This window comes from Mesoplodon densirostris, chromosome 4 (assembly GCF_025265405.1).
Source record: "Mesoplodon densirostris isolate mMesDen1 chromosome 4, mMesDen1 primary haplotype, whole genome shotgun sequence".
Taxonomy (NCBI): Eukaryota; Metazoa; Chordata; class Mammalia; order Artiodactyla; family Ziphiidae; genus Mesoplodon; species Mesoplodon densirostris.
Window position 1 is genome coordinate 107,945,538 of NC_082664.1, and position 19,449 is coordinate 107,964,986.

The following is a 19,449-nucleotide window of genomic DNA, read 5'->3' on the forward strand; positions in this document are numbered from 1 at the left end:
TTGACTACGCTCACTCCTCCTCGTTATTTATTAATCACCCCAGGGCTTGCATCTCTCCTCTTATCCTTTGAAGTTTTTGATATCTTATGGTTATATGTTTATCAACTGTCATCTTGAGGCTGAGGAGGAATGTTTAATATTCTTAAATCTCTTCAGCTGCTAGCATGTCGTACTGGGTTAAAAACAAAAACACCTTTAATATCCCACATGGAGTAAGGTCATTAATTGAAAAAACTCATTCACAAGACCAACTGCCTCAAGCCCTGGCAAGGTACAGAGCAGCTGTTGCATTCTGGTCCTCTTATGTGTTTCTGGGGGAAACCAAGGATTCCTCACTGCCAACCCAGCTGTCAATAGACACAGCCAGAGCCAGGGCTGGCAGACTCTTATCTAACTGGGCCTGTCCCCTTGGATTTGTAAAATGTGTAACAGTTTTTGAAGAGAAAACTTGATGACTACTAAAAAGGATGTTTCTATTTATGCAGGCAGACCCCACCATATGAATACTCAACTTAAAACACTGGGTGGGTTCTGAGTGTGGAACCCCAGCTCTTGTGGGGAGGGAGAGAGATTTTTTTTCCCACTTTGATAATGATTAGGGGAATCAGTGACTCAGAGGGAAATCTCCTCTCCCATAGCAAAGTGAAGAGCACACAAGTAGCTCAAAGTACATTTGTGGACTTAAACTGGGTCTATTTACCCTGGAGATGAGAACACTCAAAGAGAAGACAATAGTAATTGCCAGGATCTCTTTGTAAAGCTGAGGGCTAGGATAGGGAGGGACCGAGGGAAGGAGGGAAATAACATCAATATACACCAGCTCCGCTTAATCTCAAAATGACCAGTGAGAGTGATGTTAGCTGCCCAATTTACAGATGGCGAAATGAAGCCTCGAGGAGAGTAATCGACTGTCTGAAGGTCACATAGTTGGTCAATGGCAGAACAGGGATTCAAACTAAGGCCTGTGATTTCAAATTGCATGCTTTTCTCATCTAACACCTGGTTATCAAGAGGGCAGAAGTCACAGAAAGGCTATTTTCAAGTCAATGTAATGAAGAACTATTTAAGAGTCAGAGAAATAGTTACTAAGAATTAGACTCAGTCCAGAATTAAATAGACTGGCTAGGGAAAGAGCGAGCTGCCAACATATGGAATTCTGAGCACTGATTGTAGAGAGACACCGTGGAGGGGGTCAGGCAGTGGACAGTGGATGGAGCAGACGTTAAAGTGCCTTCTACCAAGTGTCTCCGTTTCTGCTTTGATTCAAATTTGTGCCTTAATTCAACAGAAGCTCAAGTCCACTTGTCACTATGAGGTATGAGCTTGCTGTGTTTCTTTTATAACTGACCAGCTGTGAGACTGCATAGCTTTCTCTCTCAGCTCTGCCCGAGTTGGCCATTCTACCCTTCAGCTTTGACTGTCATCCTCGTGCAAGACAGGGTCATGTTGCAGCCCAAGGTTGCCACTTCCTTTCCTCTCCCATCTCTGCCCAGTAGGGAAGTCTTCCATGACCACACACACCGCAGGGGACTGAGGCGGCTGGAGGGCACTGGCTAAAAAAACGATGGAGCTGGGAATCCCCGGGGGAAGTAGATGCAAGGGAAGTAACTGGGTGCAGAGGGCGTTCAAAAACTGATTTCTGAGGGCCCTAGACTGAGCCAGTTTCTTTTAATAGTCAGAGAAAGTCTCTGCGGCAGCTTTCCAGTTGTCAATTTTAGCTCCTCCAAAGGGCTGGGGAGAAAAGGCCCTACTCGCTGTAAGAGTTAGCACCAAAACAGACATGTTGGGGCCTTATATTTTTGTCTTTGGGTTCTGTGTGTTTTCTTAAAACTTAATTAGATTTTTAAATTATAAGAGTAGTACCTGCATATAACTTTTAAAAAATCCTAAGTAGTAGAAAAGGATAAGCAATTAAAAATTTTAATGCCCTGTCCTTTGTGTCTATAAGCCTCACCCCCTCTTCTCCCCATTTCCAGTCTGATTTCTTATAGCTACCCACTATCAAGTTTCCTGCATATTCTGTCAGAAATACGGATGTGCTTATACACACACACACACACACACACACGAGATCAGAGCCTGGCCCTGTCCCCCTCTCAGCTCAGCTTCATCTCCTGCCACCCATTCTGGGCTCTCACCACAGTGGTTCCCCTCTCCTCAACCTTTGGGGTGTCTCATTATCAGATCCCACATCAGGTCAGGCTGCCCCGCTGGGAGCTCTCGCAGCACCCGGTACCTCTCCCTGTGGTGCACTTCACAGTGGTAGTTTTACATTCATCTGTGTGATTCTTCACTAAGGTCTGTCTCACTCACTAGGCTGCTTCTTGAGGGCAAGGGCCTCTGACATCCGAGCCATCCATTATAGTCCCAGGCCTAACACTGTGCCCAGCACAATGTAGTGTTTAATTGGTCATTGACTGACAGAATATTCTGGTCTACATCTGGCTTTTTTAAATTAAGAAGATATTTTGGACATCTTTCTTCAGAACACAGACATCCATCTCATTCCCTTTAGTGACTCTACAGTATCCCATCACATGGATAGATCATAGCTTTATAACCAGTCCCTTACTAATGGGTTTTAAGGGTGTTTCTAATTTTTTGCTATTGATAATAACCCTGTTTCTTTTCTTTTTTTTTTTTTTTTTGCGGTACCCGGGCCTCTCACTGTTGTGGCCTCTCCCATTGCAGAGCACAGGCTCCGGACGCGCAGGCTCAGCGGCCATGGCTCACGGACCCAGCCACTCCGTGGCATGTGGGATCTTCCTGGACCGGGGCACGAACCCGTGTCCCCTGCATCGGCAGGCGGACTCTCAACCACTGCGCCACCAGGGAAGCCCAATAACCCTGTTTCTTTGCACACTTGTGCACATCTATCTGTTAGGTAAGTTTCTAGAAGTGAAATTGCTGGGTCAAAGGGTCAGTGTGTTATAAAACTGGAGAGGGAATGTCAATTGCTTTCCCCCCAAATGGTGCTGATTCCTGGTCTTACCAGCAGTGCATGAGGATGTCTGCTTCCCCACACCCTTGCCACCATGGAGTGGCACCAAACTTTTTTGGCATCTCCTTGGTTAAACTGCATTTCTTTAATAACAAGTGAGGTTAGGGATTATTTTTGGATGGTTATTGGCCATTGTGTTCCCTCTTCAGTAAAATATCTGTTTCTGTTTTTTGTCCATATTTCTATTGAGTTGTCTTTTTCATCTAGATTTGATAAGAACTCTTTCTATACTTTCCCCTCCTTGACATTTATTTCTTAACTTTGTGATATGTTGCTATAGAGAACTTTTTCATTTTTATGCTGTCAAGTTTATCAATCTTTCTTTCTTTTTTCTTCTCGTCCCTCTGTCTCTCAATCTATAGCTATCTGCACACCTGCAGAGGAAAACTGCTCAACAAGTGTCACAACACTGGGTACTTCTGGGATGGGGGAGGAGTGCTGAGATGACTTGTAGCCCATTTCTCTGTATTTTTCTGTATGGCTCAACTTTTTTTTTAATAAAAAGCATTATCATTATGATAAAAAACAGTTGTCTTTTCAAAAGAAGCAGTATGGCACCATGATTTGTGTCATTCTTAGAAAAGGTTTATACTGTATAAAATCATAACTGCATTCTGCATATTTTCTAATTTTAAACAAAATAGGCTAGTGTTGTCAGAGATTTTGAAACTTAAAAATAGCACTCATCTGATTATTTATAATAAATGAATTACACTTTATAGGAAATGCACAGCAATTAACAAGAGCCAATAAGATGTGCTGCCATTTACTGAATAGTCTGCACCTGCCAGGAGTCACATGTGAGCACCTATCAGCCACCACCTAGGCCTAACCAAGGCCAATAACTCACCCAGAGCAGGAACCTGAACCCAGATTTTCTGATCTTAAAGTCTTAGGTAGAGTAACTGATAAATTATTTCATCATACTTTGCAAATCAAACTTCTCTAAATTTGGGAACTACTGAATGGCAGAGCTGCCCTGAAAACTGAAAAGAGAGATATGCGATTCGAGTGTCAGAAACGTGAAAAAGCAATCCAAGCTAGCACGGTGTTAACGTATACTCCTTGAAGGCACACACCCACAAACATGCTATTGCTCACACAAATGAAATCCTGTGATTTTTCTTTTGGGTAGGAAAATAAGGTTCTAGTGCCAAAATCTGCCACGAAGAGTTTCAGAAACAATCACGTTTGTGTGGTTTTCTCACAGAACCCTGATGCAGAGGACCCACAGGGCCAATGACAGCTCTTTCATCAGTCCTTGGGACTGCTGCCTTCCTTCCCTCTGTGATGGCTCTGGGGGGCTGGCTTTATTTTTCTCCATTTTAATGGGTTAGTTCCTAAAATACTTTGGAACTTTTTTACATTCTACAGAGAATAAAAGGTCTTTTCTCCTTGGGTGTTTCTCTCACTCCAAAGGAATGAAGAGTGAAAAAACAAGAGGGGAAATAACAAAACCCCTTTCCTTTGTGTGTAATTAATAAATGGCTTTTAGGCATGGGCTCCCTTGGAGAGCTGTACCTTTCTGTATTTTAAGTAAAGTTGCTAAAGAAAAGGGGAGCCTTGATAAATGTTTAACAATTACTGTTAATAAATAAAAGTAGCTTATACTGGCAACATGCCCAATTGTTCACAAAGCACTTTCCATTTTGAATCTTTGAGCTGTTCTGTGAAGTGGATAGGGTCTTTTGTAGACTTTTTTTTTTTTTTGAGAGAGAGACTAAATGACTTATATTATCAAACAAATGGTAAACAGAAGAGTCTGGACTCCAACCCAAGTTTTCTGATTTCAAATCCAATGCTATCTTGACTTCACAAAGCTATCTCTTTAATAATCATAGGCAAGTATTTATTTAAACACTCTCTAATCTTTATTAACCTTAAGAATAAACAATAAAAGTCACCTATTAAACTTGACAAAGCATTAATAAAAATGAGTGAATTCCTCCAAAACCTGCATACAGAGAAATATTTATCGGAGTCAAAATCTAAATGTAATAAAAGATTTGAAAACTTGAAAGCACTAAGAAAACTTTTGCATGGCAGAAAACATTACACATACACACACAAACTAGAGCTAATAAACAAATTTACAAAGGTTGTAGGATACAAAGTTAACATACAAAAATCATTTGTATTTCTATGCACAGGCAATGAACAATAAGAAAAGGAAATTAAGAAAACACTTCCATTTGTAATAACATAAAAAACTTCAAAATACTTGGGAATAAATCTACCAAAAGAAGTGCAAAACTTATACTATAAAACATGGTTGAAAGAAATTAATGAAGACCTAAAGAAATAAGAGATTATCCCATGGTTATGGATTGAAAGGCTTAATACTGTCGGGCTTCCCTGGTGGCGCAGTGGTTAAGAGTCCGCCTGCCGATACAGGGGACATGGGTTCGTGCCCTGGTCCGGGAAGATCCCACATGCCGCGGAGCGGCTGGGTCCGTGAGCCATGGCCGCTGAGCCTGCGCATCAGGAGCCTGTGCTCCGCAATAGGAGAGGCCACAACAGTGAGAGGCCCACGTACTGCAAAAAAACCCAAAAACAAACAAACAAACAAAAATTCTAAATTAAAATAAATTTCAGATTAATCTCAAATTTATAAAATTTGTAAAATGGGAATAAAATAATATAAAAAAGTTGGCAAGGTTGGTGTGAAACTGGCTCAATTAAGAGCAAACAAAAGCCAACCTCTGGTGGCCAGGTAACTCAAAACAACCTTTTGGCAGAATGTCAACAAAAAGAGGTATAAAAATGTTCATATCTTACCTCCCAGCAGTTTAACTTTTGGAAATGTATATCAGTATATAATTCAAGAAAAGAAAAAACATTTTTAAAAATAAGAATATTCAGAATTATTGATACTAACAAAAAATTGCAAATCCACAGTGTTCCTTCACTCAGTAAATGTCCCAACCAGCCACACACAGAAAACTGGTCTAAAGTTGGACTCCTCCATCTCCTTCACTCTCCCACATCTGCACAACTCCCAGGCCTATCATTGCTACTCTCTATCTGTCCGTGTCTCTCCGTTCTCACGACACCGCCTGAGTCCGGGCTGTCATCATGCCTACCTAGTCTGTTGCAGGCACCTACTGAGTCGCCTCCCTGGTTATCTCTCTGCCATCCAGTCCCTTCTCCATACTGCAGAGCAACCCTTCTAGACTGATAATCTGGTGATGTCAATCTCCCTGTTCAAAAACCCTTAACTGCCCTTAGGATGAAGCTCAAATTCCTTACCATGACTTTCCACACCCCATCTGAATGATATCCACCCACTGCCTTCCCATTCCCATTGCCTAGGCATCGGCAACTTCTTGCAGTTCCCCAAATGTGTCAAACTTTGTCTTACCTTCAGACCTTTCCATGTACTCTGCCCCCTGCCTGGGCCAGTCCTCCCCACCTCTTAGTATGTTTTGAGGCAGGCACCTGCATTTATTACCTTTGCTTTCTCATATCTTACTCACAGTACAATCTGGATTCTGTTCTCATCAGTGCCTCAATGTTTCCCTCAACTAGGTCATCAATGAAAGAAAAAGAAAAGCAAGAAAAGGAAAGGGAGAACTTTTCAAAAATTCATATATTGCACTAGCAGGCACTGTGCTCAACACTTTACAAATATGAACTCACTTTTTCTCCCGACAGCTCCATGCCCTCCATAACAGCAAAAGGGATCAAAAGGGGTGACAATGAGGATATCTCTTTCTTTTTTACTTTTCTTCTTGTTTTTTTCTGGCAAATTCTTCTTTTTCCTTTACTGATTTATCCTTCTTTACTTGACCAGTGAATACCAAAGTTCCTCCATAAACCCTGCCTGGGTGATCTCACCCTCTCCCAAGGCAATTACTGTGTATAAATGGAGGACTTGTTGACCTATTTTCTGAACTCTAGTCCTGATTATATAACTGTCTAGCTGTCATGTCTGCTTGCATGCCTTATGGGCATTTCAGACTCACCATCAAAACCTGAGCTCACCATCTCTCCATCACTCAGTCACACCTGCTCCCCCACTGTAAATGGCACAAACACCCACTCAGGTGTTCAGACCAGAAACCCGGGAGTCATCTTTGACTCTTCCCCTTCCCTCTTTGTCCTGCATCCACTCAAGTTCCATATCTCATAAATTCTGCCTCCTAAATTTTTGTCACACCCATCTACTTCTCTTCATCCTTATGAACATCATCCTAGTTTAAGCCACCACCGTCTTCAGCCTTCAGTGCTTCACTCTACCTCCACTCTTGGCACACCCTCCCTAGTCTACTCTCTACGTGTCAGCCAGAATTACCTTTCAAAAAAAGTAATACTGCACTTAAACCTGAGTTATGCCATTTATTAGCTGTGTACTCCTAGACATATCACTCAACCTTTCTAATTCTTGACTTCCTTATCTATAAACTGATAATAATAATAATATGTTACGGGGTGGTAATAATATTTAAGGGAGATAATCCAGAGGAAGTGAGAGAATGGCACACTCTAATAATAAACTGTGTGTGGGAGTATAAATGGTCATACAAATTTTAAAAGAAATAGCAATAAAGAACCCTCAGTACCATATCATTATATCTCATTTGAAATAAGAAATGAGTTAGTCTATATTTTACAACTTTAACAGGGAAAAATTCTCAGAAAGCAATTTAAAATGTGTTTTTAGCAGATGATACCACACAAAAACATCAAACTGACTGTGATGGTTAGTTTTATGTGTCAGTTTGGCTAGGCTATGGTGCCCAGTTGTTAGGTCAAATACTAGTCTAAATGTTGCTATGAATGTACTTTGTAGCTATGATTAACATTTATAATCAGTAGACTTTGAATAAAGGAGATTACCTTCAATAATAGGTAATAATTGGATGAGTAGGCCTCATCCAACCAATTGAAGGTCTACAGAGCAGAAGGCTGAGGCTTCAGTGAAGAAGGAATTCTGCTCCAAGACTGTAACACAGAGACCCTGCTTGCATTTTCAGCTGGCCCACCTACCCTACGGATTTCGGACTTGTCAGCCCCCACAGTTGTGTGAGCCAATTCCTTAAAATATCAGTAAATCTCTCTCTTTCTCTCTCACTCTATGTATACATCCAATTGGTTCTATTTCTCTGGAGAACCCTAACTGATACACTCACAGAGGAACCTTTTAATGACAAAGTAGAACAGCAGCTACCAGATGACAACTCTAAGTGACTTCAGGTAAAGATTGTAGAATGTGGTAGATAAGAACCCTAATAATTTTGATGACATAAGCTCTAAATAGATAAGCATTAAATAATAAAGAAACATTATCTGGGAAACAAGACTTAAATTATGCACCTAATATGAGAAAAGCCACCTTCAGGAAGTCTCAGACTGTTTGTGGAAGATGCACAGGTAACAGAGGACCAGTATCCCACACTTGCCCACTTACGAAGATGTTTGTTGAACTTCTACTCCAGACCAAGTGTTCTACTTATCTAGAGCACTTAACAAAGCCAGGCATTCTCAGAGCTGCTATTCCACCTGTATCTGTGAAAAGCAGTGGAATGGAACAGCTTTGGTGGCCAGTACGTTGCAGCTTACCTGTAAAAGGTGGTTGATGGATGCGTTGTGAAATCCCAGGGCTTGTTCTACACCTGCCAATTCCCTCAATGTTGGTACGCACTCAAGACTTTTTTCACCTTTACTGATCACAATATATTCTAAAGCCTCTTGGTAGTGGGGCAGAGCTTCTTTTGATTTCTTCTGACCTTGATATACCCTAAAAAAATCAAAGGGATTATCTTTAAAGTAATTAAAATAGAAGATACTGAAAATAATAGATGGATTTGGCTCTCTGACCCCTGTTGCCAGGTTCATTTCCTAGGCAGCTAAGCCTTTCTTTTCTCCAAGGAGCAGCAGGGCATAGCAGTCAAGAGGATAGACTTCGGGATAATCAGGAAGGTTCAAGGGATAATAAGGAAGGTCAGGGCCTCCCTGGTGGCGCAGTGGTTGAGAGTCCGCCTGCCGATGCAGGGGATACGGGTTCGTGCCCCGGTCTGGGAGGATCCCATATGCCGCGGAGCGGCTGGGCCCGTGAGCCATGGCCGCTGGGCCTGCGCGTCCGGAGCCTGTGCTCCGCAACGGGAGAGGCCACAACAGTGAGAGGCCCACATACCGCAAAAAGAAAAAAAAAAAAAAAAAAAAAATAAGGAAGGTCAAGGGATAATCAGGAAGGTTCAAATCCTGGCTCCACCACTTACTAGATACAGGACCTTCAAGCCGCTTGACAGCTTTCTCATCTGTAAGTTAGGAATAATAACAGTGCCCACTTCACTGGGTTATTATAAAGATTAAATTAGTTAATATATTTTTTTAAAAACACACCTAGAATAGCCTCTGACACATAGTAAGTGCTGTGTAGGTGTTGGTTTAAAAAATATAAAATATTAAAACAACAATAGTAATCAGAAAGGATGCCATGATGCTGATAACTGATCTGTTGAGAAATTATAGAAATTTCCCAGTTTGGTGAGGGTGTGAAGCACTCTCAGTAACTGTTGGGAAGAATATAATTTGGGCACAAACTTTTCTATATCAAAATTATACGTATGTATATACACACGTATTTCTGCTAATTGCACTTTTAATAGTTTATCTTGAAGAAATTCTCTGGCAGGATAAGAAGATACTATATACAAGAATGTTTACTGAAGCATTCTTTGTAATAGTGGAAAAGTATAAAGCACTTAAAATACCCCAATAGGTGATCATCCAAGTGGGTTATAGTAAGTACATCTACACCATGTATCCATTAAAGTTAATGTCGATCTGTATGTATCAACATAGAAGTATATCCACTATATATTCTTCAGTAAAAAAGACAGATTACAAAAGTACTTTATATAATCTTATTAGATCAATTTTGTATCTAATCTATATGTACACATATGCATAAAGAGATACCCAAATGTCACTAAAATGTTAGCAATAGTTATCTCTAAGGAGTTGATTGTGAGTGATTTTACTTTTCTTATTTATGCTGTATAAATTTCCCAAATTTTCTTCTATAAAAATATATTACTTTTACATCAGAAAAAATGTTAATTTTTAAAATTAATTTAAAGGTGGCAGTGGGAAAATATTCTTGTAGTTTCTTGGGGTAAGACTCTCTCATATTAAAAAATGTATCTATATATATTGTTTATAAACAGGCATTTAAAAACAATCTTCTCAAAAATACTTGTGAAGACTATTAGAAACTTTTCTTGCATGGAAAATTTTTCTTTTTTTTTTTTGCGGTACGCGGGCCTCTCACTGTTGTGGCCTCTCCCGTTGCGGACCACAGGCTCCGGATGCGCAGGCTCAGTGGCCATGGCTCATGGGCCCAGCTGCTCCACGGCATGTGGGATCTTCCCGGACCGGGGCACGAACCCGTGTCCCCTGCATTGGCAGGCGGACTCTCAACCACTGCGCCACCAGGGAATCCCGCATGGAAAATTTTTATGTACGAAATTCATAATAAAAGAAATCAATCCTTCTTATGTTTCCCTCCACCCCATAATCTTTACTACAAAAAGGCCTTAAGATTCCCAAATTACCCCAAAACTGAGACATACTGTGAGAAAGTAACTAAGAGACCACAAAAATAGGTTTTGTTTTCAATTGTAAAAATTGTAAAAAATTACAAACAATTGTAAAAAAATTAATAAACAGAAACCTCAGTTAAATAGAGTCAGGACCCCAGAAGCAGGAGCCCTCCTGCTCTGGGAGGACAGCAGAGTCCAATAGGAAGAAGAAAGACTCCTCTTCTTTCCTGGCAAGAACTTAGTCAATGAACAGCCATGGACTCTTTGTGTACTATGGCTCTCCCAAATCCTTTTCCCTTTTATAAAAGCATTCTCCTTCCCTTGCTATGTGGGGACTTGCACCTGGCTCACCATGGTTTCAGACCCCAAATGGAAATTTTCTACTGATCCTGAATGGACCTTTTTTTTTTTTTTTTTTTTTTTTTTCCTGGAGAAATAACTGGCAGCCTATTTTTTTTTTTTTTTTAGGTCAACATAGTCATTGGATACTTTTCACAACTATTTTGCTCTCCAATAAATTTCAAAGGAATTGACTAGAATAGAAGTAGTGTTACTTCTAGAAGTAGAAGTAGAGTTACTTTTCAGATCTGTGGTTCAGATGGCCATAATGAAATAAAATGGTCACTGAACAACTTATGAACTGCAATAACTTCTATAAGTGTAAAGAGGTTTAAAACACAAGAGGAGGTCAGGGATATGTTTCTGGACAAAGAAGGGTCCAGGTTGTAACTTGCAGCAGCTTTAACCTTGGAAAGGAAGAGATAAATAGACAACCTAGTAATACTGGACTCACCTTCTAACTCTTAATGAGCTTAGAATATAGTAGGTAATAAGTAGCTTTGTACGTATCACATTTTATTTTTTAAGAGAAACCCCACTAACATCTATGGTGATAGAAAGAGGCTTTGAAACATATGGTTGGTAACAAATCACTTAGTCAAAGAATTAGATTCTTGGTAGACAAAAATTAAATAATTGAAAACAGGAGTCAGCAAACTGTGGCCTGTGGGCCAAATCTATTCACTGACTGCTTTTGTAAATAAAGTTTTATTGATACAGTCAGGCCCACTTGTTTACTTATTGTCTGTGGCTGCTTTTGCACTACAATGGCAGAGTTGAAGAGTTGCAACAGACACTGTATAGCCTACAAAGCCTGAAATATTTACTGTCTGGGTCTTTACAGAAAAAGTTTGTAGACCAACCTCTTGTCTAGAATCTAGAGAAAGTCACATACTTTTAAAATGACTTCAGATTTTTTTCTACCTAATTTAGCCTAAATAACTCAGACAATGCCATAGTTATTTGGGCAAAGGAAAAAATTCATCTTTCTTTCTCATGTTCATAAATGATGAAGAATGTGCCAAGGAAGTAAAGAAGAGGTCCTTTGTTTCCAAGGCTGCTAGTAAAAGTCATAGAAGAGAAATAAAGCCAATACAAATGCCAAGATGATTTCATTTGGGCAACAATTTTAAAAGAAAGCAATATTCGAAGCTTAGCAATAAAGCTGATAAATGAGAAGAAAATAGAAAAGTAAACAACAACAAGGCATAAGTTAATTCATGTATCAAAAATTCTTCCTTTCCTGAGATAGAACACTAAAGAAAAGTATTTGGGGGTTGATGAAGCCATCTTAGCCAGAAGCACAGCATAGCACTCCAAGTTAACACCATAGCATCTTTTCAGGTATTAAAATGTGATCCTTCAAATATCCGACTCTCAGAGAAAATTTTATAGAGAAGAATACAGTATGAGAGGCAGGGCAATCAGTTACAAGTACTGCAACAGGAGTAGAAAACCCAGACTGTAGTTTGAGCATCCTTACTTACTAGGCCACACAACCTTGGGAAAGAACAAAATGTTTCTGAACCTTGGTTTCCTCATCTGAACACTGGTGTCCAATAGGGTTGCTGTGAGAATCAAGTAAGATGTCTGAAAGTGCTTTGCAAACTGAAGCAAGCCATACAGATTGATATTAAATCCCTATACATAATCATACCTTTTACTCCTTCCCCTCCCAGCCTGTGGTCTCTCTGGAACTGAGAGGCATAGTTTCAGGTTGTTATGTTGAAATGGGCTCATTTGTGGTCTCATCTTGTTCCCACCCACAAGAGATTTTGGGAAGTCCAAATAATAGGTAGAATCAGTCAAACTCATGTGCAAGTGAGGTAGGCATTTTCTTATACAATTGGGCTTTTTAAAAAATTGAGAATAATTTACTATCAGAACAATACATCTTCATCACTAAAAGTAAGAAAAGATATGGAAAATTAAAATATATAATTACAACATCCAAAGATGACTGCTATACACCTTGATATATATATATATATATATATATATATATATATATATATATATATATACTTCCAGATGATTTTCTATGCATTTTTTAAAAAAGGATCATAATGTTTTAGAACGTGCTTCTTCCACTTAATCATACATTAAAATGTGGCAATAAATGCTATAATATCACTTTTAGTGGCTGAATGGTGCCATATAAAGTTTGATTGACCACTCATCTTCAAAAATATTTAGGACAGGGACTTCCCTGGTGGCCCAGTGGTAAAGAATCCTTCTGATGCAGGGGACGCGGGTTAAATCCCTGGTAGGGAAACTAAGATCCCACATGCCGCGGGGCAACAAAGCCTGCGTGCCACAACTACTGAGCTCACGTGCCTCAACTAGAGAGCCCATGTGCCACAAACTACAGAGCCTACATGCTCTGGAGCCCATGCGCCACAACTAGAGAAGAGAAAACCTGCATGCCACAACTAGAGAGAAGCCCACGTGCTGCAACAAAGAGCCCGTGTGCTGCAATGAGCACTGCAACGAAAAATCCCACATGCCTCAATGAAAAGCCTGTGTGCCGCAACAAAGACCCAATGCAGCCAAATAAATAAATGAATAAATACATATTTAAAAAAATATTCAGGACATATAAAAAATGGTTTGTGAAAAACATGGTTTGTGGAATATTTTTACAAATCATATTTCTGATGAGAGGCTTGCATTCAGAATATAAAAAGAACTCCTACAACAATAATAAAAAAGATAAATAGCCCAATTAAAACATGAGCAAAGCACCTAAATAGTCATTTCTTTGAAGAAGATGCAATAAGCACATAAAGAGATGTTCATCATCACTGGTCATCAAGAAAATGCAAATCAAAACTACAATGAGATACCACTTCATACCCATTAGGACAGTGGCTATAATAATAATGATTTTAAAAAAGATAATAAAAGTGTTGACTAAGATGTGGAGAAACTGGAATCCTCACACACTGCTCGTGGGTATGTAAAATCATACAGTTACTTTGGAAAACAGTGTCAGTTCCTCAAAAGTTTAAACACAGAATTACTAGATGACCTGGCAATTCCACTACTAGGTATATACCCAAAAGAAACAAAAACATATGTTGACATAAAAACTTGTACACAAATGTCCATAACTGCACTATTCATAAGAGCCAAAAAGTAAAAACAACCCAAATGTCCACCAACTGAAGAATGAATGAATAAAATGTGGTATATCCACTCAGTAAAATGTTATTCAGTCACAGAAAGGAAGTATTGATACATATTACAACATGGATGAACCTTGAAAAAATTATGCTAAGTGAAAGAGGCCAGTCACAAAAGACCACACACTCTATGGTTCCATTTACATGAAATGTCCCTAACAGGCAAATCCATACAGACAGAAAGTAGACTAGTAGTTGCCAGGGGTTGGGGAATTTGAGAATGGGGACAGACTGCTAATGGAATGAAAATGTAAAATTGTTTGTGGTGATGTTGCATACTAAAACCCATCAAATTGTATACTTTAATTGGGTGAATTGTATGGCATGTGAATTATATCTAAATAAATCTGTTATTTTTGAAAAGTTTGTGAACATTTGGAAGCAAACGAAATATGGATGAGACTCAGCCATAAACGTAGTCATTTTTGTTTAAAGAAATAACTGTATTAATAATTATTAAACAAAAATCAAATTATTTTAACCTTAATATCATCTGCGAGCCAGACACTATTCCTAACTTGCTCATTTAAAGCAGGTCAGAAAGAGATGTCGGCTTTGGCTCTAAATTGGTTGCGTCACTGGATGATCCTACCCATGTTTTAGATGGGGGTGGTTAGGAGAACAGAGAATGCTGTGGGTCTTGCTGCACCTGACACTCAACAGAGTGGGCATTCCCAAGGGGATGCCATAAATCAGGCTTTGACACTGAGCTACTGGTCTCTCTCTAACCTTCCAAAGCTGTTGGCATGCCTCCTGAGGAACTCTAAGTCCTGGAGGTCTCCAGGGGAATGCCTAGGTCTATGAAAAGTATAATCTTAAAGAGAAACAGTAAATTCATAGAGAGAAAAGCCATACAAAAATACTTTTAATGGAATATTCTGGTAAATCAATTATACTGTAAGTTTAAATATGTTAATATATTTAATATCATGATCCCAGATGCGGAAGAATCTAGAAATAGGTGATAAATCCAGTCTTTTCCCTTCGGCTGATCAACTCAAGCCACTAAGCTGTGGTTAAGGAAATTAGCCTGAGGATCGGTGAGTTACAAAAGAAAAATAAATTCAATATAGCTCCCAACTCCCAGAGTAGCAGAATTCACGATGTGACAACATGGGGTTGGAACAGAAAGGCCAATCCTCCAGCTCAGAGCTGAGTGAAGCACACCAGGCCATCTGGGGCTGGTTTTGGAGTTCTGGTCCAACACTAAGAGCCTCAAACTCTTGTCCTCAGGGCCCGACTCTGCACCCACAGACTCCTGTGCCTTCCTCTGCCTAAATCCTGATGGACACCTGCCCAAGGGGGCAAGTGGGAGTTTCAATCCAGCCCAGGCTCTGCTGACTGAGCTGTGAGCTTGGATACAAGCCTGTGTCCACCTGGAGAAAAGGAGACTTTTTAAAAAAATTCTCACGAAGGCTCCGTTCACTCATCCAGTTGTGTAAAAACGTGGCGCAGAGGTGGCAGGGGCTCTGCTGGGACTCCAGTTTCCCTCGACCTGGTGAGTTCAGATGACTCATGGAAGTCATCTAAGCCTTCCCATTTGGCTCCCCTGACGCCAGTTCTCTTTCAGCCCCCCCAGTTGTGTCACGGCTACCTTCTCTCTGGGTCTCCGCTGGTCCTTCTATCTGGAATGTTCTTTCTTCCATCTCTACCTGGCAAACTGCCATTCATCTTTCTATCATCCCTCTTCCAGTTTTAGCTTAGCTGTCTCCTCCTTTACGTAGCTTTCCCTGCCAGGGCCAGGACTAGAGTGAGACCAGTGAGACACCTAAGACATACCATTTAAGGAGGTGCTCACTCTCAGCGTCGGGCAGGAGCAGGGTTGGCATCCAAGTGTGAGCGCCTCCTTAAATGGTGTGGTCTGGCACCTGGTTCCCTCATTCTAGTGCTGGCTCTGTTCCCTGGCATCCCAGACTGGGTTGGGCGACTCTGTGAACACCTGACTGTGCTCCCACAGAACTGTGAACCTCCCCTCTCAGGATACATCTCTCGCATTGAATTATAAGTGCCTGGGGACTCGGCACCAATCCCTTTAGTGCAGGACTCTGAGAAAGCAGAGTCCAAGGGTGCCACATTCATTTTGACATCCCCAGCACCCTGCAGTGTCTGGTACACAGTGGGTGCCTGCTGTCTATGGAAGGAGGGAGGGTGGGGTGAGGAGGGAAGACAAGAAACAACCTGCAGATCCACTGACTTAGAGACTTTGAGGCTATAGTTCATACCTTAATTTTCACAGATTTTGGAAAAAATTTTAGGGAAAAAATCTTCAAGAAAGGAACGTATTTTCACATTGATTTAGTTGCAAAAATATTAGACTGTTACTCTAATTAAGGGCTGGAGAAATTATTGAAATTTTATAAAAGGTGGAATAAAAGAAACTTTGTAAGAACCTATTAGGGTTTGAATTGTGTCCCCCCATCCCAAATTCATATGAAGTCCTCACCCTCAGTACCTCAAAATGTGACTTTATTTGGAAATAGCATCGTTGAAGACATAATTAGTTATATTAAGAAAATGTCATACTGGACAGTATGACTGGTGTCCTTAAAAAAAAGGAGATATTTGGACACAGAGGCACAGGGAGAATGCCATGTGAACACAAAGGCAGAGATTGGTGTGATGCATCTGTAAGACAAGGAACACCAAAGGTTGCCAGTACACATCTGGAAGTTAGGAGAGAGGCGTGGAACACCTCACAGTCCCCAGAAGGAACCATCGCCACCCACACGTTCATCTCAGAAAAACTTTCTGTTGTTTAAATCACCTAGCTGGTAGTACTTTGTTATGGCAGCCATAATAAGCTAGTGCAGAACTCCTACTGGCTGACTCCAGGCTCAGAGGTTTTCCTTTCATCAGCACCCTAATAGATGAACACTGGGTGTACTCACCCAGGGCAGCTAGTTAGATATGGAAGTACCAATTTTTCTTTTATAAATCACATTGTGGTCAAGTCCAGGTGGTAACGTTCCATTACTTCACTGCCTGGAAATTTAATTTGAGTATCTGCTGAGAAGGAGAACTGGAAGGAGACAATTTCAGCAGGAACAAACACATGGCTTTCACTGACCATAGTTTTGCTTTTGCTACAAGAATGTCTACATGAGGGCACAGACCTCATGAATCCAATGAGATCCAACAAGCTGTTAGCAGGATGCCCAGCCCTGAAGGGACACAGTCACACATGAAGGTGACCTGTTGCCATTTCTGAACTCTCTAAGTTTAAAAGATTTTTGTCAACCTATCATTGGTCTCACATTTCAAACCCTATAGAATTCTTCAGACTGTGAGTCCTTCTTTCACCTGTAGGTAAAACTATTTACCTCCTCACTTAAGTTATCTAAAGGGAAAAAATTAGATCCCTCACACTATGTACACAAAAGTTCCAAGTGACTTTTAGAGGCCTAAATTTAAAAAGCAAAACTTTGATACGTTTGAGGGAAAATATAAGGAAAAGTAACTCCATGACTTTGGGGTAGGGAAGGACTTCTTAAATAAGATACAAAAGTACATATCAGAATGAAAGAAGTAGGTAAATTTGGTCACATTAAAAATAAAAACTTGGGCTTCCCTGGTGGCGCAGTGGTTGAGAGTCCACCTGCCGATGCAGGGGACATGGGTTCGTGCCCCGGTCCGGGAAGATCCCATGTGCCGTGGAGCGGCTAGGCCCGTGAGCCATGGCCGCTGAGCCTGCGCGTCCAGAGCCTGTGCTCTGCAATGGGAGAGGCCACAACAGTGAGAGGCCTGTGTACCGCAAAAACAAAAACAAAAACAAAAAAAAACAACAACAACTCCTGTGCCTCAAAATTCATCATAAAGAAAGTGAGAAGGCAAATTACACATTGGGAGTACATACAATATATGTAACCAGCAAATAACTTGTCATCAGAAATATGAAGAATGTCTACAAGTTAATAAGAAAGATGCAAATAGCCCAGTTAAAAAATGAGTAAAAGAAATGAACAGACATTTCACAGAACAGAAATTCCAAATGTCCAGCAGATGTATGAAAAGATGTCAAATCTCACTATCAGGGAAATGCAATTAAAGAAACTATATGATTGGCAAAGATAAAAAGTCTGACAATATCAAGTATTGATGAGGACATGGAGTAATGGGAATTACTGCTGGTGAGAGTATAAACTGGTGGAAAGCAAACCCAGTAAAGTTGATGATGTGGATACTTGTCAATTAAGCAATTCCACTCCTGGGCATATACCTCAGAGATAACCTTGCACATATTCCCATAGAGACATGTACAAAAACGATCATGGAAATAGTGTTTATAATAGTGAAAAACGGGAAGCAATTTATGTGTTCACCCTCAGAATGTATAATTAAATTAGAGGAAAGTTACATGGATTAAACATAATATGGAGGTTTAAAATGAAGAGAATAGCACTATGTGTATCAACTGACGTGGATACATCTCAAAAATAGAAAAGTATTGGGGGGAAAAGAGCAAGCTACAGAAGGAAACATACTTATGAAGTAAAAAAATGAAAAATAATACTGTATATTTTTTATGGCTATACATGTATAGATTCAGAGGAATGAAAAACACTTAATTCAACACCACAATTGCCTGTAACATGGGGAGAAGAAAAGAAATTGAGAAGAACGCATAACAGGCTTCCACTTATCTGAAATGTTCTATTTAGAAGCTTGGTAGTGTGTACTTGAGTATTCGCGTAACAATATCTTTAGTTTTATATGCCTGAGATATTTGGTTAAAAAGACGAACAAATACAACACTCTGTTGTTTAGCATGTGCAGAGAATGTGGCACTTTCTACTCTCACCCTTTGAAGTTGTTGTTGCATGCTATTCCAGGGTCTTGGCACTAACCAGCCAGAAATGAAGGCTATCAAGCTAATGCAATCTACAATGAGCATTCTGGAGCTCATTGAGGGTACACTGTTCACATAAAAGAAAAGGCAAGGGCCTCCCTGGTGGCGCAGTGGTTAAGAGTCCGCCTGCCGATGCAGGGGATACGGGTTCGTGCCCCGGTCTGGGAGGATCCCATATGCCGCGGAGCGGCTGGGCCCGTGAGCCATGGCCGCTGGGCCTGCGCATCCGGAGCCTGTGCTCCGCAACGGGAGAGGCCACAACAGTGAGAGGCCCGCATACCGCAAAAAAGAAAAAAAAAAAAAAGAAAAGGCAAAATAGAAAATAAAATTACTTTAGCTTCACAATATGTGTAATAAAAAAGGAACTGGGGGAGTACTACATCAGGAAATAACTAAATTATAGTCTTACCTCCATTTCCAACTCATTTAAAGCCATCAGTCAATTTCAGCCAATCTTGTCTGTCTCTATTTGCTCATAAGTAATGTGTGGGAGGGTAACATTTTCTCCTTTCCTTTCCTATCTACCTGCCA

General features: G+C 40.3%; 1 protein-coding gene across 3 annotated transcripts in view; it reads right to left on the reverse strand.

Moving 5' to 3' along the window:
- The window catches only part of TTC23 (tetratricopeptide repeat domain 23), a 111,737-nt gene that overhangs the window by 41,379 nt on the left and 50,909 nt on the right, over positions 1 to 19,449 (reverse strand). For all 3 annotated transcript variants that reach the window (XM_060096903.1, XM_060096902.1, XM_060096901.1), the window contains one exon: positions 8,564 to 8,741. In XM_060096903.1, the coding sequence (XP_059952886.1) occupies positions 8,564 to 8,741 (178 nt within the window). The remainder of the gene's footprint in view (positions 1 to 8,563; positions 8,742 to 19,449) is intronic.